Below are 24,548 nucleotides of genomic sequence, written 5' to 3'. Positions count from 1 at the left end.
ACGCTGTCAATCGCGAGTCATTTTTCATGCAGTCACCGTGGCTTCCTCTCTTGGGGCACTCACCCCTACTGTTACAAACCTTAGTGCAATGCTATCTTCTCCCTCTCTCTCTCTCATTCTCTCCCTCTCTTTCTCTTACGTTCTCTACTTTTGAATCCCCCCCGTACATCCTCCATCTCCATCTTTCTCTCTCGCACACCCTGTTCCCTCGCTTGGCCTCCTGCTGTGCTCGACTGTTTTCACTTTTCCTTCTTTTCCTAAAACTAAAGGCCTTTTCAGAGTGAGCACCATGTTTAACATAGTGGAACCTTCACATCGACGTTACGTAAACGGGGCTAGATAAGCCACAGTTCTCATAAATGTCCATTCTTTCATTTTCTCTGTTACTTTTCCTGCTCTTTTTAACTAAATTAAAATGCTAATCAGTGCACAGTTACATACTAGTGAGGGAAGCTATAGTTGCTTCTTTGATACATTTACAAAGGTGTGTCAATGTTGTGTTGGGAGTCTTGCCCAAGGAATCTTATTGGTGTAGAGCAGTATAGTTACCCAGACCTGGATTAAAACCCCAGTTTTCCACATGGTGTGGTAATTCACTGGCATGCACTGGTGTTATCCACTGCATCTTACCTTTTTTCCATGACTAGATTAAGGGGCATCTAACATCATTCTCCAGCGACTCGGTTCAAATACATCAGCTCACAGACGACTTGTACTGATCGACATCACCCTAGGAGTGATGAGGGGAAAGAGTGCCATCTACTCTACCCACCCAGAGAGAGCAAGGCCAGCTGTGCTCTCTCTGCCTCGGGCAGCTGATGGCAAGCTGAATGAACGGGATTCAAACCAGTGATCTTCTGATCATAGGGGCAGCACTTTAGACTACTGGAACACTGAAGCGTTTTCCAAGCTTTCTTCTTCAGCTGCTGCCTTTAAGCTCATTTGTTTGGTTTGCAGGCAAAAACTATAAAAAAAATTCACGGAAAGTGACGCAACAGATCTTCTCATTAAATATCAAGTACATATTTATTTTTCATTTAAAAGTCTTCTGATAGAGAAACAGATGTAATATAGAAAACTAGGAAAAATGGGCTTAACCTGTAGGAAGCAGAGATTTTAGGGGCGTGGAAGAAATAATTATTAACTAATCAACAAATCAGATAAAAAAATGGCAAATTAGCTACGGATCCTTTATTAATCATTACTTCCAGATCATAAATATACTACTGTACATTTTTAAAACTTAACATGCAATTTTTTTTTCTTTTGCTAAAGTTGGAAGCATTCTGAAAGGGCCTCAACACTTCTTTCTCCTCCTTCCTTCTTTCAAACTTCTTCCCCCTTTATCCTGCTTCCATCCTATCTATCCGAATATCTGGGTCCTGGGCTCTCTCCGACACCTGAACTGTGTGGTGCTGACAGCGAGGCTTTGTGCTTTCGGTATGCAGGCCAGCTGCTGAATACAAACGCTATTGAAATGAGTGAGGGAGGAGAGAGAAGACGAGGTGAGAGAGGCTGAGATCCACCTCCGGACTGAGTGATCCAGAGCAGTAAGACTCATGTTCAACCTTGAATGAATAATTCCAACAAAAATTCAACCCTTAACCCAAATGTAGGGTTGTAAAGGACTTACAAAGCTATTGTAGTAATGTTGTTTATGCTGTTGTTGTCGTTGTTTTAACCCTTTTGGCCAATTAACCCAGTCACTTCAGATCACTAGGACTTCCCCTATCTCTTTTTGAACTGCCGTCAATGCAGTCAACAGATGTCTGTGCCAACCAGCATCACAATGGAAGTGATGTAGGTAGAGCATGCCACCATCTTGTGCTCTCTCGGGCTCCAGCTGCTGATGCCTAGGGATACAAACCTCAAGCAATCAACAGCCCACAGTGTGGCAGCATCTTAGTGTGCTGTACTACTCCAAGCCAAGTAATGGAAATGTCTCTACAATTCCAGTAAAGGCTCATGAAAACAGAATTAATTGATTTAAAATGGGCAAAAATATAGGCTATAAGTTATATTAGTCCTTTTTTGACATTGGCCCAACAACGGAATGCTAAACAGTTCAAGAAAAGAAAAGTACAGTAAGCAGGTATATTTTCAGGTTATCAATAACTTGATAGAACAAGCTAATAAAACAGGTTTGATACCTCTCATAATGTTCTAGGTCAGGTCAACCCAGAGGATGCACTTCACTCTGTGATTGATGGAACTGGTGGGCTGAGGTCTGCTTAACATTGCATAAAGACATGCCAAAATCTATGGTGAGCTTAGCAGAATTGGGGTAGCTGGGAGATGCTGGCTGAGAACTTATTGCTTTCTGATCAGCTGTAGTCAGAATTAATCTATTTTATTAAATGCGAGGGGACGAAACTCCGAGATGTGCATCCAGACGAGAATAAAATGACCAGAAGACCATGGAGTTCAGCAAAAAAAGTGGGTAATTCTGCTTGTAATTTTCTCAAAGGACATCTGCCTATGGGAAGTTAATCACCGGAATACTGAACACCTGCTTTCAATCTTTCAATATAAATACAACATTAAGCCACTCACTCCTTGTCGAGTATTGATGCATTTTTCCTCGTACAATGTGACCTTGCTTGTTCTGAACACTCATTAGTCAGATACTTATCTAATGAATTATATTTTGATTTGCATTTGCGCGTGTCTGAATATTGCCTGAGGATGACAGTAACTCAAATTTTTTTTAGTTTATGTTATATCTCGCCTGATATAATACGCAATATAAAATCAGGTTCTCCTTGATTCAATCTTTCAGAACCTTTCAATTCAATTCAAAAAAGAAAAAAGAAAATAAAACCAGGCCTTTAAAAGTTTCTTCGCAGTTCTTCACATCTCTATTACAAACCAGACTCCTTACGCAAGCATGGTCGTTCTTCTTTGGCATCACTCAAAAAGTGTGCATGATGGAAGCTTGATGGAAAAGGCAGTTAGATCCCTTACCAAGCAAAAAACCCAAACATTTTATAGAAGAGAAATTCTCTTTAGGGTCAATGTCATGATGGAGACAAAACGAAACCGGCTGAGACAAGGAGAGACGGAGATCAAACGCTGAAGAAGTCCTCCTTGGCGCTTTTCTGAGTAAAGTGGGGCGGGAGGAGGCTTGCCAGGGCCTTGACGTATGGCGGAGAACAGAGAGAGAGATACCTTTAAAAGTGCGCCGGGAACTCGATAAATATGGATGGGGAGGGAGCGTTTTTGAAAGCAAATGCCGCAGCGGGCTCAAATATGGATCTAATGGAAGTTCAAAGGCGCAGAGTGGAGTTTCAGAGCTGAAAGGAGCCAATCAACCTTGGCTGGAGAGCGCGGCGGCGATGGGGAACGAAATGACGTGATAGAACAAGTTGTATCGTTCAGTAGATTTCATGGGACAGGCTGGGTTTTATTAGATTAATAAAAGAATGCTGACCATGGGAGTGGAATTTGATATAGTGGTGTGTGTTTGAGTGTGTGTGTGTGTGTGTGTGTGTGTGTGTTTGAGTGTGTGTGTGTGTGCCTGTACGTTCAGAGGGGATGTAAAATGGACTGCAGGAGGGAAACAGGAGGGAGGGTCAAGGCTTCCCTCCCTTCTCCTGCTGGCACTGCATTCATCTCCATTAAAATCTCCCCCAAGCCTGATGTCTTTGCCAACTGTCTCGAGCTCACTCTCAATTAAGACAGGAAAACTGCTCAAATATTCCCATGACTAGCGCTGCCCTTTCCGCAGCGCGATCTACGCCAAGCCGCCTTCACCGGGAACACATCTAAACCCTCAATGCATCCCTTTTCACAAAAAAAAACCCAGTGGAAATCCAACAGGATCGGTCACCGGAGTGACATCCAGCACACACCAATTTAGCAGGTAATCAGCAGCGGTGTGATGACCTGCAGAAGACTGACTTAATAACGCAGAATAATAGGCCACCTGGGAGAATCGCTAGCATCAACACTTCCCTCCTCGTTCTTTAAGTAAAGGAAGGAATTATTTCACTAATTGCTGATGAATACTGATAAATGTCAATGGTCAAATGCTTTATTTAGCACTATGCTAATGTAGAACCTGATTTTTGGGTTGGAAATGTAAAAGTGCCCAAGTATGTTAAACCGTATCTATTAAATGACTATAATTATCTTGTTATAAAGTTGTTATAGTTGAATAACAGTTTGGTATATGGAAGTCACAGACCATCTTTCACTCTAAAATTAAAAGACAAATTAGTATAAGCAAAACAGAGCTCAGACACACAGCCATTTTTTTTACTAATATAAAGTAAGTACAATTTTATTTTTTATATATTTTACATTACATTATATTAATATTTATCTTTTTACTATTTAGCATTACATAATACAATGCACGAAGGCACAGCTGCTCCCTCTACTTATTATAAATTATATATATATATATATATATATATATATATATATATATATATATATATATATATATATATATAAGGTGGCACAATTCTTAAATACTCACCTAATATTAATTTAGATCTCTATGGCACTTCTTAGTACAATATTAAAAATTACAAAGTTGTTCTATTGCTGTGACTCATTTTAAGTATTTTGACTTATTTGTACAGTACTTGTCAAAGGTTTGGGCATACCTCTTTTAATTCGACGTGTTTTCTTTATTTTTATGATTTTTTACCATGTAAATTTAACATTGAAGACTATATTAAAGCTATATATGTTTTATACTTTAGATTCTTCTAAGTAGCCACATTTAACTTTGAGGATAGATCGGCACACTCTTGGTATTTTATTCTCAGTGTCTTTATGAGGGAGAGTCACCAGTTTTGAAGGAGAAACAATTTTGTTACTGTTTACTATGTAATTCCATTTGTGTCCCTTAATTGTTTTTATGTCTTTAATACTAATCTATAATGCAGAAAATAAATTAAATGAAAAAATCAAGAAAAAAACATTGAATGACTTTATTTGAATGATTATATATCTTGAGTAACATATTGGGTAGCATAACTACATAACTTTAATGGAGAAGGGAAAAAAAACACCCCCTAACTATAAGAGGTCAATATATAACAGATTTGTGCCCAATCTATCCAGTGTCCCACTTCCACCTATTCCTGCAAACTCACTGCAGACTCTTCAGTCTTATTGTGCTGCTTAATATCTGACTGTGTTAAATGTTGACTTCCTCTCCCTTGTGCCCTCCAGGCATTTTGCGTGAGGGAAAGCTGAAAGGCATGAAAGATGAGAAGCTGGAAGGGCACGGTGCTACGGCTATTTCCGCCGGTAATGCTTAATTACCTGTTTTGATTACCTTGTGTTTCGCGTGGCCTTAAAACGGCCCGTCGCCAAACTTAGCCTTTCATTTGGCAATAAACACGCGACCTTGAGATAAATGTCAGCGCATGCTAAACAAAACAACCGTGAGCTCAGCGGGTTACACAGGCCTTTTATTATCATTTTATTTTATGCGAATGCAGGGATGGCACAGAGAAGTGGAAAGAGATGGAGTGTGTGCTTTTCTTGGACTTCCATTTGATCAAAAACTGTCTGAAATAATAAATTAAATCAAACAATGTGCCTCTGCAAAGCGTTACACTTTAATTTTTTATTTTAATGTCCTAAAATGTTGTTATTTTAGTAATTTGTAAATGTAAGAAAGTGCACAAACAATTGTAAAATCAGTAGGTATTTACAAATGTTGGAAAAATATATGTGATGTAATGTAATTGTTCTAGGTCTGTCAATTAAAAGGTTTAATCAAGATTAATTTAACTATTTTATTTGTTTTATTTGCTCAAACTTAACCTCAAAGACAATGCCTAAGCCTTCGGTTTTAAATTAAGCCATTTAAAACATAATTAATTATTTTTGGATCTTTTTCTAAAAAAAAAAAAATATTGGAAAAAATATACGGATTGTATTTATATTATTGAGCTAAATATATATTTTTTTCAATTTTACTGATTTTAGATTACTAAACCTTGACCGACCATGGGTCAGTGTGGTCTAAGAACATTACTGCTGTATCAATATATATTATTTTATTATTTCACTTCCCAAACCAGCTTCAGTTATTAATGTCTTGGATTTCCCAAAATATTGAAAATATTTCTTTGAGATTCTAGTCTATGTTGACCAGTTGACCAATTTGCACAAAATCCTCTTCTTGCACATTCAACAGATGTTCTTCTACATTCAGATGTGGTGGCTGGGAACTGGGAAACCACCGAAGAACACTGGACACATTGTCATGTGCCTTGTGACAAGAATGATTATAGTAGATGGAGTCATCTTAACTCTAGTTAGAGGACGGGTAAACTGTGGCCATTCTAAAACAAGACAATTCTAATTGTTTGTTAACTGTATAATATATTATACAGATGTATTTAATATATGCTCTATTTTAAGCATGTATTTCTTTTATGGTTAATGATTTTGGCTTACAGCCAATGAAAACCCAAAAATCAGTGTCTCAGAAAATGTTAATATTATACAGTTTAAGACCAGTTGGTACTTTTGGCAGTGTGGGCAGTGTGCCAAGTCCTGCTGGAAAATGAAAGCTGCATTGGACAATAAAACCAAAAATCAACTAAAACTATAATCAAAATCGATTATAGTAGACCTAAAAACAATCTGCCTAAAAAACAATCTTTAAATGTATGTGAGATCCTGAGGGCTAAATTACTGAATTAACTCTGAGCTGATGTATTTGTTAGCTCAAAACAGATTTTTTCCATCGATAAATTGAAACACAAAAATTTGTAGACCAAATTTCCATGACTTTTCCAAAACTTTCTGGGTATTTTTTATTTTTCCAAAACTTATCCAGGCCTGGAAGTTGCTATTTTCAGATTCCATGACTTCTCCAGGTTTTTCATGACCGAATGAACCCTGTATAACACAGTGGACCCTGTATAATGTGAGCAGATGACATGGCTTCACTTCTCAAATATCTCTGTGTTAATCTGCTATATGATACTGTATATTTAACTTATATTGCTGATCTGAATAATCTAAGAAATACAGTATAAAGGAAAATCGAGAAAATTCTCAGGGGTGCCCAAATATGTGTAGGTTTGTTCAATAATGACCCTGAATCACTGCTGCTGGTGGACAGATTAGCTTGTATGACAAGTCAAATCAATGAAACATACCCTACGAGGAATGTCTACAAGGACCTGTGGGCGAAAGACAGAGAGACAGAGAGACATAGAGCACAATGCGATCAAATGAAAACTATGTGATGTTAAAGCCTGCGTTGATGTTTACACGCATTTCTTTCTGCATTTCCGTCAAGGCTGGTCGGGCTGCTTGATGCTGGAAGAGAATGTTATGAATATTATAGTGGTAGAAGCTTTGTGGATGTTGCCAAGGAACACTGATAATGAAGCTAAAGTGTCAGGTCAGCGCTCGATAATCAAATAAACGAGTGACAGTATTACATTCCCTGCTGAACAGTGAAAGAACACAGCATCTGAAGGCAATTACTGCCGCTGTACGAGGCGACAGAGTGAAAACGAGTGAGAACGAGAGAGCGAGAGCATAAAAAAGAGAGAGAGAGAGGTCCAGAGAGAAAGCGAGAGAGGACGTGACATTGCAGGAGCGAGGCTATCTCCGGCCGCACATTTTCGGCAGGGTGTAATGCTTTCACAGTCACAGTGGGTGGGGGCGTCACAGTGCTGATTTGCATTGCTTTAGGCAGATCAGCTGATTCCAGACCACTCCCCCGAGTGACCGCACGGCTAATAGGATGGAGTCGGACCGGACAGGAGGAGCTTCTGCCTCCTCCAACCCCCCATTGGCTCTAATCACCCAGAGTGGCTCTTCACATTAATGGCAAATCACGACTAGCCACTGGCGCTGGAACGCCACGGGGGCTTAAACCCTATCGCTTCCCCTTATCATATAATAACAGCTCGGGCAAATGAATGTGAAATCTAATGTCCATGCCTTGTCTTTTCTCTTTTTCATTTACTTATAGCCTTTCATCTCTTGGCCTCCCTCTCTCCGGCTCCGAGCGCAGACCTGGACGCCGTCCAGCAAGCATCACTTTGGGAAAAAAACGGGGAAAGTTTATTCCAGCCAAAGTCATTATTAGCGAAGACAGGGAGATTAAATGGAGATGTTGCTACAAACGCGTAGCCGCGTCTCCGAGGGGTGAGGTGAGGGGGACATTCGATTTGGAAGCTATTCATTAGGGTAATTGTGGATGCGCGAGGCGATAATGAGATAGGGAGGTCGACCTGCGAGGGCAGGTTTTTATGGCTTTGATTCACTACTGCCCAATTAATAAGCCGCATTCAAGCACAACTGGCCGGCATGCTGACTCCCGTATGCATGCATGTGCAAGAAGCGACGAAAAGCTTGTTTGCTGAAGTCCTTCAGAAGAGCCGCGCTGTTGGGTGACCTAGACAAGCTGAGGAGAACTAAGAAAAGTCAAATAATCAAATCATTTTCTGTAAATGAATTTTTTTTAAATGGCACTAAATGGCAAGGAAGTTCACGTTTTGCTCGAGTAAGTGGGCGGGAAAGACTGCAAATGAGAAGAAAAGATGAACCTTCAGAAAAGAGGACTTTGTTTGTCTGCTTGTTTGTTAGCTTATTAGCTTACTACTTTTTGTGTACTTTTTAGTTTAGTACAGTGGCATCGCACAGGGACACTGGACTAAATCAGTTAACATACCATATGAAATGTTAAATGTAACATTTAATTTATTGTATCTTTGACTGGAGAGTTTGTCTGGAACGTTGTAGTCTGTATAACAAAGCAAACAATCTTGGTTACTGACAAATCTGTTCTTTAAGAAAAAAGAAAATCGAACAACAGCAATGCCTCAATTCAGCTTTCCAACTTTCAGAAGGCAGTATAAGATGTGCTACAAAAAAGCACCCAGTTGAATAAGCTCACAAAAGCACTGCTGAAGACCTTGACGCACAGGAATCTATAGTTAGACTAGACTAGACTCGACAAGAGATTCAGATTATTAAGTATTACTAAGAAGTATCACAAATAAAGACCTACAGAAGTCTCTACAAACTGCCCTACAAAAAAAATCCATGTACAGTATATATATCCACTTTTAGAAAAAAAGACAAACATCCTTTCATCTGTGAAGCATGGTGGAAGAAGCATCAAGTCTTGGAGACCCTTTTGCTTTTGCTCAGGACCTGGACAACTTTTGTTCAATTAGGGAACAATAAATTAAAAGGCATATCAAAACATTTCTTAGAAGAATGTAACAACATTCAGCAGTCCATAACCCACAACCTCAAGTTGAAGTGATGTTGGGTTACACAACAAGACAATGACCCAAGCATACAAGTACACACAACCATTGCCTCTCACACTTATAGGAAATTTAACCTTTAGCCAATTAGCCTACCACTTGTATTTTACAAGGAAGCAGAAAGAAGTAAATGATGTGGGGTTGATGCTGCAGTTGGTCTGCAGGTTTAGGTTCAGCAACAGTATGTGCTGAAAGAATGAGGTCAGCTGACTTCCTGAATATACTGAATTTAGACCAGATTATTCCTGGATCAATGGATCAATTTTTTCCTCCCTGATGGAAGAAATGGGCATATTCCAAGATGACAACGTCAAGATTCACGGGGCTGGAATTGTGAAAGAGTTCAGGGTTCAGGGAGCATGAGATCATCATCATTTTCACACATGGATTGAGAGAGAGTTCACCACAGAGTCCAGATCTTAACCTCATTGAGAATCTTTGGGATGTGCTGGATGGAGAAGAGCTGCTTTGTGCAGTGGTCAGACACTACCATCATCAATGCTGCTGCAAGATCTTGGTGAAAAATGAATGCAATTTTAATTATAAGCAATACTAAGTAAGACTGAATTAGAAATTGCTCTGTAGCACATTTTTTTTTTATTGATTTGATTATGCTGACCTTGACAGGTGACTCCTGCATGCCAGGTTCAAGAAAAGGAAGTCAGGAAAAAATCCTAAAGCTGGCGCAAAGCACGAATATTAAATTTAAGCAAGTCAAAGCCCAGCAAACTCTGCAAAACTCAATGTGAACAGTCGGGTCCCTTCAGGTTCAGACACATACTTCCAGCTCGAGCCTTGGACAACATCAAACAAAGCTTTCAAACAGAAACAGCACTATCTGCAAAGCTGCTGCTGCTCCAGATTAAAGCTCGGACTTTCAAACGGTGCGCGATCACAAACAGAGCTTTCTCCCATTCTTTTCTTCCCGTCTGAGAGGTGGTCTGGTCGTCTGTAATTGAACCTGACCGGCAGAGGCTTTGCTGCGTGCGCTCGCTGTTTGTTGGCTGAGCCAGACTTCAAGCTCTCGCTGCACCTAGAGGCTCGGTTCTGGTCTGGCTGCAGCAGTGCTTGGCTTGCTTGAGATACAATTACAGCGTGGAACCGGTGCCAGAGGTTTGCTTTCGCGTAGAGCTGCTATTATCCAGGTGATAGGCCACTCCATCACATAAAGAGGATGGGGGATCCATTATACCATTAGCATGCTTGCACTACGTGTCAGAAAAGGTGTGTATTTGTGTGTGTGTGTGTGCTTGTATTTGTTTGTATTTGTCTATAGTCTTCTGCTGGCAACATGCTAGAGAAAAACTCTTGAAACTGGGCTTGTGCAACCAGACTTATAGACAGTACAGATGCAACCAAAAAACAAAAAGCTATAAATCTGTCCAAAGGAAAAAAAAATTGCAAAATCGTTTGGCAGTATCCCATTCCATCCATCCATTGTGCTAAGAACGCAACATGTCTAGCATTGCAGCCTCGGCACATCAAATAAACTCCATCACGGACAAACAAAAGTGGCACATTAGCTTCAGTGACAGTGCAAGCCTGCCGTTTGGAAGCTCTCCAGCCAAAAAAACAGATAAATCCACCGCAGAAAAAAAGCTATTGCACGACTATTGAAGACAGATCCATTATTACCAAAGAGCAGCTTGGCAATCTCACTTACTGGATGACCAAACCTCTACGACCAAAACTCTTCTTCCTTGACTTCGAGGGGCAATCAGCCGACAGATGTCTGCGGGTGTGTATTGCGTACACCTTCCCGCCGTCATTAACTTTTAAGAATAACCCAAGGTGTGCACCAGATGCTCCCCCACTTTAACGACATCGCGTTTACAAAGAGCTTTCTCTTCCCGCTGATTAGCCAGACCCGATCATCTTCCAGAGCACTTCGCCCTTTATTACAAAGACGTTTTCATCTCCGCCGCGCTTCCTAATGAAGACACAATTTGTCATTCTCGTCCTAGCTTTGCGAAACTGGGCGAAGTGGAAATACTGTCAGGATTTCGCAGATAATAAAGATCTTACCTACAGAACTCTACTATACACCAAAGAGCTTGTTGGCTTGTAATTTCAAAGCTTTATGTGCTGGTGCTATTGAACACTAGACCATAGTAGAGTCACATTGTCAACAGTCTTAGAACATGGGTATTATCGAAGTATTGTGCCTCACGACTTTTCCCATGTCCCATAGAAGCTTAAGAATGGTGCACCAACCTATGGGACAGCTCTGGAAAAAAATAAGAGACCACCAAAAAATGATAAAAAGTTTCTTTGATTTTACTTTATTTTATTGCAAATCTATGGAATATAAATCAAGAGGAAGATGGATGATCACAAGCCATCAAACCACCAAGCTGAACTGCTTGATTTTTTTCACCAGGAGTAAAGCAGCATAAAGTTATCCAAAAGCAGTGTGTAAGACTGGTGGAGGAGAACATGATGCCAAGATGCATGAAAACTTTGATTAAAAACCACAAGGGTTATTCCACCATATATTGATTTCTGAACTCTTAAAACTTTATGAATATGAACTTCTTTGTTTTCTTTGCATTATTTGAGGTCTGAAAGCTCTGCATCTTTTTTGTTATTTCAGTCATTTCTCACTTTCTGCAAATAAACGCTCTGAATGACAATATTTTTATTTGCAATTTAGGAGAAATATTGTATGTATTGAGCTGTATGTGTGAAGACCAGATTCTAGTCATATTCTACACACTGCTATTCTTCTATCTTATGAAATGGATTCAATGTTGGAGCTCTTAAATCTGAAAAATAAAATAAAATTAAATAAAATAATCAGGAGTCCCTGGAAATCCCTGAGGCATCCAGTCAAGTTAGCACCATAAGGATAATAAGGATCTTCCTGAAAGCTCAAACAAGACAAAAGGGGAACTTCAAACTTTAAATCAGAAAAAAAAAGAGTTAGCTCAAATCTGGCGAGGTGAGAAAGGGAAGGGAATCGCAAAAAAACGGGTTTCTGGCAAACCCTCAGAGTGAACTCCCAAAGCTAGCCACACTTCCCCCCATCATTAGCATTCTAGCATTCAACTGGCAGATTTTAACTGCTTCTCTGGGAAATAGGACCAAAGAAAGAGAGGAAGAAACAGTCTGATGCGCTTTGGCCATCTGGAAGACAGAACAGGCCAAGCTCTTCTATTGTTGAAATGCAGCGCTACCTGCCAACAACACAACGCACGCGAAACAAGCAGATTAAAGCTGCGAGTGTTCCTGCTATGTGGGAAGCATGTCTATGGGGTGTTTTTCTGAGGTGTGAGAGAGGAAGATATCTGTACTGTCTGATCTACTGAAGAAAACCACTCAAGACATGTCAGTCAAGTTCGATCTCTGACACATGCTTTGTTTAGTGACAGACATAACTTGTTATAGCAACCATTGCTATAACAGACACTGTATTTTCACTGTCACCAATCTCGCATTTTTGTAATTAAACACAATTAACACACCAGTACATGCACTGTACACATTTGGTGTTTCTTACGTGTCTCTTAGGTTCTTAATATTAATCTTATTTCAGTCTTTTTCTTCTAAACTACTGTTTTAAATGCTTTAGAACATTGTTTACACCTGAGCAAGCATGTTCTTTTTTATTTTTGCAAATGTCACAAATATATTACCTACTTACTGACTTAAAATTAAACTTATATAGTGCCTTTCTGCCACTTAAGGCACTCAAGGAAGCTTACAATTATAATCTATACACACCGGTGGGAGCCAATAGCGGACGGCGTACTCTCAACCGGAAATGACTGTCCACCGGCAGGATTGCATTTTTTTTCTGGGGCTTAGTGGTTAGCACGTTCGCTTCCCAGCACTGGGGTCTTGGGTTCAAGTCCCTATCTGGGTAGGGTTTTCTCCGGGGACACTGGTTTCCTCCCAGAGTAAAAAAATAAATAAAGATCAGATAAATTGAATACTCTAAATTGCCCAGAAATATTGAATACTCTAAATTGATTTGTATATGTATGTGTCCGTATAAAAAAGTATGTATGACTGTGTGTCCAGATATGGATTGTGGTTATTTCCGGTTGAGATTATGCTGTGCCCTATTGGCTGCTGAGTGCTGAGTATGAATGGTTGTGAATAAATTGTGTAAATTGGAAAGCATCCTTGGGTTTCTAGAAAGGCGCTATATAAGTGAATGAAACTCATTTTGAACTGTAGGAGGAAACCCTAGAGGAGTCCCCAGAGAGAACATGGAAACTCTCAACTACCCAGATAGGGACTTGAACCAAAGACCCCAGCGCTAGGAGGTGAAAGTGCTCACCACTAAGCCACCGTGCCGCCCCAAAATATAAAAAAAATATCATCTCTTTGTGAAAACCTTGCAACCGGAGCTCCAGTATCAGCAGAGAAGGAAAAAAAAAAAAAAACGCTTGTGTTTACAGTGCTGAACTGCAAGGTGTTAGGACTTCCTGTAGCTCACAGCACTGCACATTCCCAAGAGGGCGTGAAAGAGGAACATTTATTAAAACAAAAACAATCCGAAGCATTGAATGATTTATACAGTTTTCTCACAACGATGATGAAGCTGTAAATTATGCATGAAGTGTGTGTAGCAATAGTTAGGAAACGTGGCGCGTCTTCCAGCGCAGACTACAGCGTACGCCGGAGAGGAGCGAAGGGGGGACTGCTGGGAAGAGAAGTGGAAGGGAAGTGAACTGGAATGATGAAGGAGGATGGAGAAGAATAGCGAGGTGGATGAAAGAGATGTAGGGTACGTGCGGGGAGGGGAGTTAAGAGCTAAGAGCTGCTACACCGAGCCCTGTCGCTCAGTCTTCAAAGCATATTCTGTCAGTGCCATTATTCTTTTTGCTTGCTCTCTCTCTCTCTCTTTCTCTCTTGCTCTCTCTATTTCAATCTATCTATCTACCTATCTATCTCTGTAGTCCACTCCACTCTTTCAGCCTTTCACTTACCTCTTTTAAGAGATGGCACTGATCCAGTACCTACTGTCAGTATCGGGTGGATACCAGTAGAAAACGTTGGATCAGATGTCAAAAGAAAAGTACATATGAAGGCTGCACACCTGATTGGCCAAAAGTTTGTGGACACCAATGGGACTTTTTTTACTGTATGGGATTTATCTTGATTTTCCATTAGTTGGGGTATTAAAAGGCAAAAATTAAGAGGGAGGATCAACCCCCAAAAGGCCTTGCTAGAATCTAAAATTATATAAATACAATCTCTACCTTCTTTCCATGCTAAAGACAAGTCTTTGCACCCCTCTACCATCCTGTTTCCTTCCATTCCTTTCCATTCCATTTGGCAGACGCTTTTGTCCAAAGCAACAAGGTAAAACATCTTTAGACAGGGCCTAAAGGAGGTCAAAGGGAAATAATGGTATATAATCTGTTTTATCTTTGCTGCCAAAGGAAAGAAATTAAAAGCAGGAAATAAGGAAAGAAACAAGTAGAAGCAACACAAACTTCCCTAAACTTCCTTTTTTCTTTTCAGTGTCCTTTACTGTAAATCCTACGGCTGATGTTGTGGTCTAAACTAGCAATAGCAAATCCGATACCTGGTTCCTGGAGCTTTTTTAGGGCTTTTTGTAACACATTTAGTTGGTTTATATGGTCCGAATCAGTTGATGAGTGACCATAGAAATCAGAGATGTGTTTATTTGGAGCGTTTCTCTCTCTGTTTGGTTTGTTTTCACACGGGGACAAACCTAAACGCACCAAAATGCCACGCACCAATAAACCATGTGAGCACATTGTCTTCTCTGATCAGATCTGGTCAGAGCTGAAAGTAAAGTAAATATAGCAAAAGATTCTGTCACTAATAGGTGGACCGCGGCCCGGGTCTGGACCCAGATGTTGTCCAATCTGTACCCAAACCGACAAACTACTGAGAAGGATTTAATTCTGACCGTATTCATTTAAAGCGGCGGAATGTTTATTGTCTCTATGGTTTACAATGCCTTATTTCAGTGCAGTAAACTTACAGACCAATCATGTGTGCTCTTAGATCACCAAATGCTCTCCTCTGCCAATCAGATCTGTGCAGATGCTAGGAGCGCACGGAGCCACACAGGCGAAGCAGGCGGTGAGAAATGGGAGAATAAAGCGAGAAAAGCTAATACAGATGGTGCGCACCAGAAAAAAATAACATTGAAATACTACATTTATAAAACATACTAACAGTAATGTAACCTCGTGGTGTTACTTAGAGGAATTAAAAAGAAACAACCGAGACAAGAGTGCAAAATATTCCACCTGATCAGAACTACTCAGCAAGAAAAAAAACTCCCTCGCTGGCAGGCGCGCTCTCTACTCCCAAAACAACCCTACCTCAAAACTACGGCAACCCCAAGGGTACAAAAAGCATTGGCAACTCCCCCCATCAGTTTTACCCACAACATAATAAAGTATGCTACAGTAATAATATTAAATAAAATATAACTACTGTTTTTTTTAAAAAGCTGATATTTTGGCCAAGTTCAGCAAACATTTCTCCATATATTGTACGATTTATCATTCATCTAATTATTATCATGACAGGCAGGCCTAAATCTAATATAAATAAAATAAAAAAGAATAAATATAACATTTTGAAACAAGGGGCGGCACGGTGGCGCAGTGGGTAGCACTTCCGCCTCACAGCAAGACGGCCTGGGTTCGATTCCCGGCTGGGGCGTCCCGGGTCTTTCTGTGTGGAGTTTGCACGTTCTCCCCGTGTCTGCGTGGGTTTCCTCCGGGTTCTCCGGTTTCCTCCCACAGGCCAAAGACGGCACGTTCAGGCTAATTGGAACTTGGTTGAAATTGCCCCTTAGGTGTGAGTGTGTGAGTGAATGTGTCTGTGTGTCTGTCTGTGTCTGTCTGCCCTGCGATGGATTGGCGGCCTGTCCAGGGTGTATCCTGCCTTCCGCCCGATGCCGGCTGGGATAGGCTCCAGCCCCCCACCCCCCGCGACCCTTAATGGATGAAGCGGTTGATAATGACTTGACTTGACTTGACATTTTGAAACAAGGTGAACACACAGATTCACATTATTAGACTCGATATGTTAAATTAATCAGGGTGGTTCCATTTATTTTATGATAGGTTGATAATGTAATTATTGTGACAGGCCTATTTAAAACAATAAATATTGTTGAAATATACTAGTATGTGTCATTTGTTTTGTCTTTCAGTTGTTGATAAAACTCACTGACAGGACTACTATAGGCTTCTTCAGTAAACTGAATAAAACACTGAATTATAACACAAGTTAGACTGATGAAATTTTCTCTAACTCGACCGAACTGAATTCTAATTTAATACCCCTGACCTATATTAACACAGGTAGAACACCCCAAAACCTACATATATATATATATCACCCAGATATGGACTTGAACCCAAAACCACATAGATACAGTAGAGTGCAACATATTTTAAAGCTTTTCAAAGACAAAAAAAAAATAATAATCTGCATGGGATCAATACCCTTATTAGCCTATATTCATAGAAAGCGAGTCCTGTGTCATCTCTACCTCGTCCTTTGTCCACATCCCATTTCTGTCCCTCAAGTGAGCCCTTTCATCTTCTAAGAGTGAGGCACACACACACACACACACAGGCAGAGAGAGTGAGAGACACTCATGCATACACACACACACAGTACTTATAGCCTGTAGAAGGTCTTCACTGGATGAAAACCTTTGACACCCCCTCACATCTCCGGCTCTTCTGTACCGCCGTTCAATTTGGCCGGAGTGAAGAGCAGGAATGCGTAATTCATGAAGACGTATCGACGCGTGTGTGTAAAACCTGCTCAGCGCCTTATTTGCTTGGCACCTGGCCAGCTGAGTGGAATTGCCATTTCACCTACCCTTTCCTTTCTTTCTCTCTCTCTTTCTCTCTCTCTTTCTCTCTCTCTCTCTCTCTCTCTCTCTCTCTCTCTCTCTCTCTCTCTCTCCTCTCTCTCTCTCTCTTTCTCTCTCGCTAATGAGAGCACCCTCCGTGCCTGATTATGCTGTGGTCAAGCATAAGAGTGTAGGACAGGCAGAGAAATAAACAGTTAGATTTTTGGGTTGAATTATGAGCTAAAGTGCTTTCTCTATGCATGTGTGTGTGTGTGTTAGTGTGTAGTTTTTTGGAGTTTGTTATCTGTGGATCAATATGAGCCCTGTGTGTGGTTATATGTGTGTGTGTGTGTGTGTGTGTGTGTGTGTGGTAAGCCTCTTCTCAGCAAGGCACGGCAGGTCTGTTTAGGTCCCGGCCCAGTCAATCCCGAATAGAGCACTCAACGTGATAGGCAATCACCTCCGATCGATACTAACGTTTTTAGAGACTTCAATACGAGCTCTGTTCAGGAACGGAATAGCAATTTAATTCAGTCTGAGGGTATTCCTGACCAGCTCTTATTTATAGGGTCCAGTAACTCCGACCCAGACTGAGGGTTCAGTTATTGTGCACTAAGAATATCACAAATATAACATAATAAATATAATTTATCATCTTATTTTTATTCATTATTATGATATTGATGCTGTGTTTACATTAGTACTAATACATACCATATTGTTATCTGTATATGTTCCAATACTGGTACTTAAATACAGTATTGATTTATGTCCCAATACTGATACTTAAATACAGTATTGATATATGTTTCAATGCTAAAATTTAAATGCAGTATCGATATCTCTCACCAATACAAATACTTAATACTTAGAATATTGATATCTGTTCCAATACTGATACCTAAATACAGTATTGATATCTTTTCCAATACTGACACTTTAATACAGTATTGACATCTCTTTTAATACAGATACTTAAATACAGTATTAATATCTGTTTCAATACTGCCACCTAAATGAAGTATCGATATCTGTCCCAATGCTGATAATTAAATACCGTATTGATATCTCTCACCAATACTGATACACCAATAGAGTATCGCTATCTGCTCCAGTAATAATACTTAAATACAGTACAGATATCTGCTTAACCCTTGTGTGGTGTTCATATTTTTGTTACTCGTTTACTTTGTTACTTGTATTTAATTCAGCAAAATGAAGCACTTTTACATTAAAATGCTTTACACATGCTCGCTTCACCTAAATTGCAAGCAATATAAACACAGCTTACATGGTTAATATTTGCCCTTTACCTTTCTTATGTTACATTTCTTTCAGAAAGTGCTACTCTTTTTTTTATTAGTTTTTTAAATAAAATGTAAAAGAAAATGAATTAAACTCAAGATATGAGTAGAAAATTAGTTTAGTTTCAAATTTACAAATGAAGCAATGTTTATTAGCCCTTGGCCAAACATACTGTATGTAATATAAATGTGTGAAGGGAGGGGGGGGGTGTACAGTGTGTGTTTATCAAAAATGTGTTTTGATATATGTTTTTCACAAAAAATGAGCCAATGCCAATGAGTTTGAGTTAGAAAAAATATTTTTTTTTGTATCATTTGATGAACAATGAAAACGGGTCCCACAGACCCGAACACCTCACAAGGGTTAAATACAGATACTTCAATACAGTATCAATATCTGTTCCAATACTGGCACTTTAATACAGTATCTATATCTATTACCAATACGGATTCTGAGAGTATCGATACCTGTTCTGATACTGATACTTAAATACAGCAGTGTGTTCCCCCGAGTCTAACTACCCATCCATGTGCAGTCTTGCTTACAAGGACAACCTTTCATTGGCTGTCTAGTTATATCTAACTTAATGGTTGTTTGCATGGCCACAGTGTTGTAGGCTATAGGAGCAAGTTGCCCATTTCTGTACTTTAAAGTGTGTCAATGTGTTGCCAACGTACTAATGTATTTTGGGTGTTAGCTTGACAATTTATTGAGGTAAGCAGACACTACTGTGAGTTAAAAACTGTTTGAAAGTGTTGATTTACTGTAAAAAAAAAAAAAGTCTAAATAAACTGTGAAAGTTAATTCAGCACTTGACTTTTTGCTGTGAGGTCCAGGAACCAAAAACACTGCACTGAAGTTCTACAAATGAATGTAGATATGAGTTTCTTCCTATACATCTACATACAAATCTAGAACGTTACTATCTACTATCCAAGAGGAGTCCAAGAGGAGACCCAACAATGGAGAACATAGAGGTAGAGGTGGAGAGAATAGTACTTTCAAGAGACCAAGGTCCTACCTTCCACTCACTACAAAGCAGGCCACCAGGAAGATCAGGAGCACCGCACCACCTGCTATGGAAACAGCCAGGATGGTGGACTGGTTGGGGTCTCCAATGGCCAACATATCTGAGAGAGAAAAAGAGAGAAAGAGAGAGAGAAAAAGAAAGAGATAAGCAGAGCGATGAGTTACAGTGATGCACTATACACAGTGATACACAGTACCTGCGCTATAAGATACAGGATGCCTTAGAGAATGCAGCGCTGACATTCTATTGCTCTACACCGACAGCCAAACGTCAAAGTCAATTTTCTCCTTTTTTACGCGGCGCCCAAACTGGCCCGTCACCGCTCCTAGAGGCAGGCCGGGATGGGACGCTCTCTCCTCCGGCGTATGGATTTTATGCTGCCTCGATCGAGCCATTACTCAAAACAAATACATCATTTATCAAGGCGGGCGACGCATGAGTAAGTGCCCCTCTCAGGGAAATGAAATGAATATCCTCGGCTACATGAATTGATTTCGAATTACATTCTCTAACATTCAGCACTCGCGGAGTTATACACCAGATACTACAGCCGTGCCGAGTGTGAGGACTTGGCAGGAAAGGGGAACTAATATAGTGAAACACCTCCGCACTGGAGATAATGCACTTCTTTGATAGTGTTAATATTAACTCTGATGTAAATGGAATGAAAGGCAAACAGCTGATCGGGTCTTCCATTAAACACAATCAGGATCTTATAATAGAGTTTTATAATATAGTCGGTCTAGCTCTAAACCACAGACACTGTATTTTACAACCTTAAGTCAGAAAGAATCTCACATTTGCTCAACCTCATTTTTTTTTATTAATCTACAGGAGTTGGGCAATGAAACTGAAACACCTGGTTTTAGACCACAATCACTTATTGTCCCGACGGACAGTTCTGGTGGAAACAGGAGAGTTGAGGTGCACATTGAATTTCATTGGTTTTATGCTTTTTGGATAAAATCCGGGTTAACATCCGAACATCCCTTTCAGACAGCTTCCTCTTACAGCGTCCACAGTTAATCCTGTTGGATGTGGTTGGTCCTACTTGGTGGTATGCTGACTTTACCCTGGATACTGTGGCTCTTGATACTTCACAAAGACTTGCTGTCTTGGTCACAGATGCGGCAGCAAGACGTGCACCAACAATTTGTCCTCTTTTGAACTCTGGTATGTCACCCATAATGTTATAGTGTGCATTGCAATATTTTGAGCAAAACTGTGCTCTTACCCTGCTAATTGAACCAACCTTCACACTCTGCTCTTACTGGTGCAATGTGCAATTAACGAAGATTAGTGTCCAACCTCTATAAACTATTATATAAAGCCAAAACAGTCAATGAATGGAACTTGTTTTCTTTGCATTTATTGAGGTCTGGAAGCTCTGCATCTCTTTTATTATTTCAGCCTAAATGACAATATTTTTATTGGGAATTTGGGAGAAAGGTTGTCCATAGTTTATAGAATAAAACAAAAAAGAATAAAGAAACTGAAGTGGTCTCTTATTTTTTTTTTTTTCCTGAGCTGTATCTTAAATAACTGTGATCAGATATTTGATATTATGCCATAAATAACTAGGGCACACATAATCCACACAGGTGGATTCGCAGTCGGAAAACAATGCAAGGCATGCTGTACAGAAAACAGCCTATTTTCCTCCGAGATTTGTGAACAAAGGGATTTGTGGCTTTTATTAATACGTCCCGACGAGGCGTGAGCTTAAGCGCCTGGTGTCTAATTAAAAGAGTAATTAACGTGATTGATGTGCGGAATTAAAAGCGTAACCTTGGCTGAGGAGGGGCAGGTCCGGTGGACCAGAGCTGCTTGTTGGGGCTTGACGGGGCTCCAATTAGTCACATGCACCACAGGACCTCCTCGATGGCCTAAACAAGCACTTGAAGTGTGTCTGGATTGTCTCCGCCGTGTGAAAGGGACGCGAGTTAGAGCTACACAGCTTTCCCTGTCCTCTGAGACTCTGAGACATGTATGTATGTTTCCCCTCGGGGGGACGCGGGGAAGGAAGTAAATAAGTCACACTCCACTTGACGACATTAAAATAAAAATCCCGCACCACCGAGTCCCACAGCAGCTGCTCAGTGAGAGCCACACGAGCAGCAGGAGGGTGAAGAGAAAGAGAGAGAGAAAGAGAGAGAGAGAGAGTGGAGAGATGGTCTAAAATGGAAACAAAAACTCAGCATATATCAGCATATATCAGGTAGAACACTGAGACCTCCTTCTTTAATGTTATTATCAGTTAAAACAGTCATTATGTTCAAGTTATTCACCTGGCACCTTCATTTTTTATTATATTGCCATTGTTTTCAGTCTTAAAAGATCTGAGTTTTCCTGCTGCTCATCATAAAAGACCACATTTACGCCATTTACTCATCTCACGAGACGAGACAAGACACGATATCTGGCTCATGAGAACCATACGCTTTGGAAAAAAAATAAAGAAACCACTTCAGTTTCTCTGATTTTGATATTTATAAGTATATATCCGAGTAAAATGAACATTGTTGTTTTATTCTATAAACCACAGACAACATGTCTCCCAAATTCCAAATAAAAATATTATTATTTAGAGCATTTATTTGCAAATCTGCAGAAAATGTGAAATGTCTGAAATAACAAAAAAAAAAAAAAAGATGCAGAGCTTTCAGACCTCCAATAATGCAAAGGGAATGATTGAGATGTTTATAAAGGTTTAACCCTGGTTTTAATCACAGTTTTCATGTATCTTGGCATCATGTTCTCCTCCACCAGTCTTACACACTGCTTTTGGATAACTTTATGCCGTGCAATCCTGGTGCAAATATTCAAGCAGGTTAGCTTGATTTGATGGCTTGTGATCATCCATCTTCCTCCTGATTGTATTCCAGAGGTTTTCAATTTAATTCTGATTAAGAATTATGTTTGATTTATCATAAGCATTAAAAGACAGAACAGCTGCTGGTTTTGCTATAAACCCATCAACTTCCCTCCTGTATGACCTCACATAAGGTCTGAGTCCCTTCAGACTTTAGGACTACTGCCAGAATCCCCTCAGTGAGGGTTCTGTATTCAACCTGTATACCCTGAAAACTTGTGTGTTCTATACAGACCTGGCAACCTAAAGAATCCCGAGTTAGCTCACCTTCATGGCTGGTCTCCAGCTCAATCTCTCCACCGTAGCTGCCGTACCCCCCGTCAGTGCGAGCACGGACCCGGAAGACGTAGGTGGTCCCTGGCTTTAGGCCTTCAACCGTCATCATGTTAGACTTGGTCTTCAGCACTGTGTAGTTCTGATCTCGCTGGTTCTGAAACAAACAGACCACAACTTTATGAAATGACTTTATTAAATATGAATAATATGAAATGTAGGTATTACTGTATCTTGGAGTTGACAATATGTGAAGCTGAAACACCTCAAAAATTTGAAATTCACAATAAAAAAGGAGTAAACCAATCCAATATTAACACAGAAAACTGGAAGACTTTCCACTAGACTTTAGAGCATTGGATGTTTCTTTTCTAATTAAGCAGGTCTTGCTGCTGGGGGCGGGGTCACATAAGTAAACAAAACTGCAGATCTTTAAAAAAAAACTTTTATTTTAAAATCAAACAAGCCCTCTTGAATAATTTCTCTCCTGAAACCTGTTCATTTGGGTAAATAAAGAGCTTTCATTTACTTACAGTATGCTTAGAATTCCAGTTTTTTTTTTTAAGGGTGAGTGCTAGCCGCGGCTAGCAAGCGCTTAGCTAGCCCAGGTTAGCAGCGATAGCCAGCCGTGGTTACTAGCGCTAGCAAGCTACAGTTAGCAGTGCTAGACAGCTGTGGTTAACTACAGTCTGATATGTTCAGCTCTGAAAGGCGAAAGAGCTAGCACTGCAGTTAGCGGCTAATGCTAATGCTGCTGCTGCACCCAGCCTTAGCTCATAATACTGTACTTCATCAGAGTGGCTTTACTACCCTTTACAACCTGACCAGTAAAATTCATACATAAGTGCACCAGATTATACGGCGGCCTTTAGATTTTTCAGATTTTTTTTCGGAGATTATATTACAGTCCGAAAAATACGGAATTTTAAATTGCCCAGAAAATTGGACAATGGTGTGTGTGACTCTTCAGTGCCCGATGCAGTCCTCCAGGTGGATGGTTGTTTCTGGTTAAGAGTACACTGTGTGTGATTGGCTGCTGCTCCTCACTGGTTTGTGTTGAGTCTATGTGGAATGTAATTGTAAGCATCCTTGAAAGCTTTAAGCGGCAGAAAGGTGCTATATAAGTGTAATAGTAAGTTAGTAAACTTTAAATAGCTAAAATTCATTAGAATTATTCATTAGATTGGGACTCACATGTTTATTAAAGAAATAGCCTTTTAGTAATGTTGTGGGGGGCTGAATTATTGAATAGATCTGATTGAATAGCAGAGGAAAAGAGGACACCTGTAAATGTGGCTGCTTTAATAAAGGCTTCTCAGTGTGAAACGAGGATTAGAGGAATTAACACTGAATTTCTCACTGTGCGGCATAATGCCAGGCCTTCCTTCAGGGCATCAGAAGGGTGTGTGTTCATTAGGCATTACAAATAGATGTGCAAATATCAGGGGAGCGCTATTTTAAAGAGGCTAATGTGAGGCAGGTGAAGCCGCCTCACATTGGGAAGCTGAAAAAAAAAAAAAAAAAAAAAGAAAATGATTTCATCTTGGTTACGAAGGTTAAAGTCAGGTTTAGGCTTCAGGGAATTTATTCAGACTTCAATAAGTTGAGATAAATTAGCCAAGCATATCATAAAACAGGGAATAGTATCATATCCCAAGACTTTTGCTATGTCTCAAGTACAGCTGGGCAACATATTGATATTTTAATATATTTTAAAATGCATAATGCAACACAAAAACGTAATAAAAATCACTGTACTCCTCTTAAAAGAGCTCTTTTGTTGTCTACAGGTGAGCAGTATCGACATGTAGCCTACTGCTAACCCTAGCTAGCATTGCTGGGGCAGTATTAAAATTAGCCGCTAATCACTAAGCTAAGCGCTAGCTCTTTCGTTGTCTAGAGGTGAGTATTATTGGCCTGTAGCCTGTTAATAACCATTGCTAGCACTGCTGGAGCAGCATTAGCACTACTCACTAAGCACTCTAAGAGAGC

General features: G+C 40.0%; 1 protein-coding gene across 1 annotated transcript in view; it reads right to left on the bottom strand.

Annotated features, from left to right (window-relative positions):
* epha4b (eph receptor A4b) overlaps positions 1 to 24,548 on the bottom strand; it is a 182,566-nt gene that overhangs the window by 43,544 nt on the left and 114,474 nt on the right. The window contains exons 7-8 of the mRNA XM_049482474.1: positions 22,551 to 22,713; positions 19,403 to 19,511 (exon numbers count right to left, since the gene is read on the bottom strand). Of these exons, the coding sequence (XP_049338431.1) occupies positions 19,403 to 19,511; positions 22,551 to 22,713 (272 nt within the window). The remainder of the gene's footprint in view (positions 1 to 19,402; positions 19,512 to 22,550; positions 22,714 to 24,548) is intronic.

This window comes from Astyanax mexicanus, chromosome 8, assembly GCF_023375975.1.
Source record: "Astyanax mexicanus isolate ESR-SI-001 chromosome 8, AstMex3_surface, whole genome shotgun sequence".
Taxonomy (NCBI): Eukaryota; Metazoa; Chordata; class Actinopteri; order Characiformes; family Acestrorhamphidae; genus Astyanax; species Astyanax mexicanus.
The sequence above is the reverse complement of the archived record's forward strand: the minus strand, read 5'-3'. Positions and strand labels throughout refer to the sequence as shown.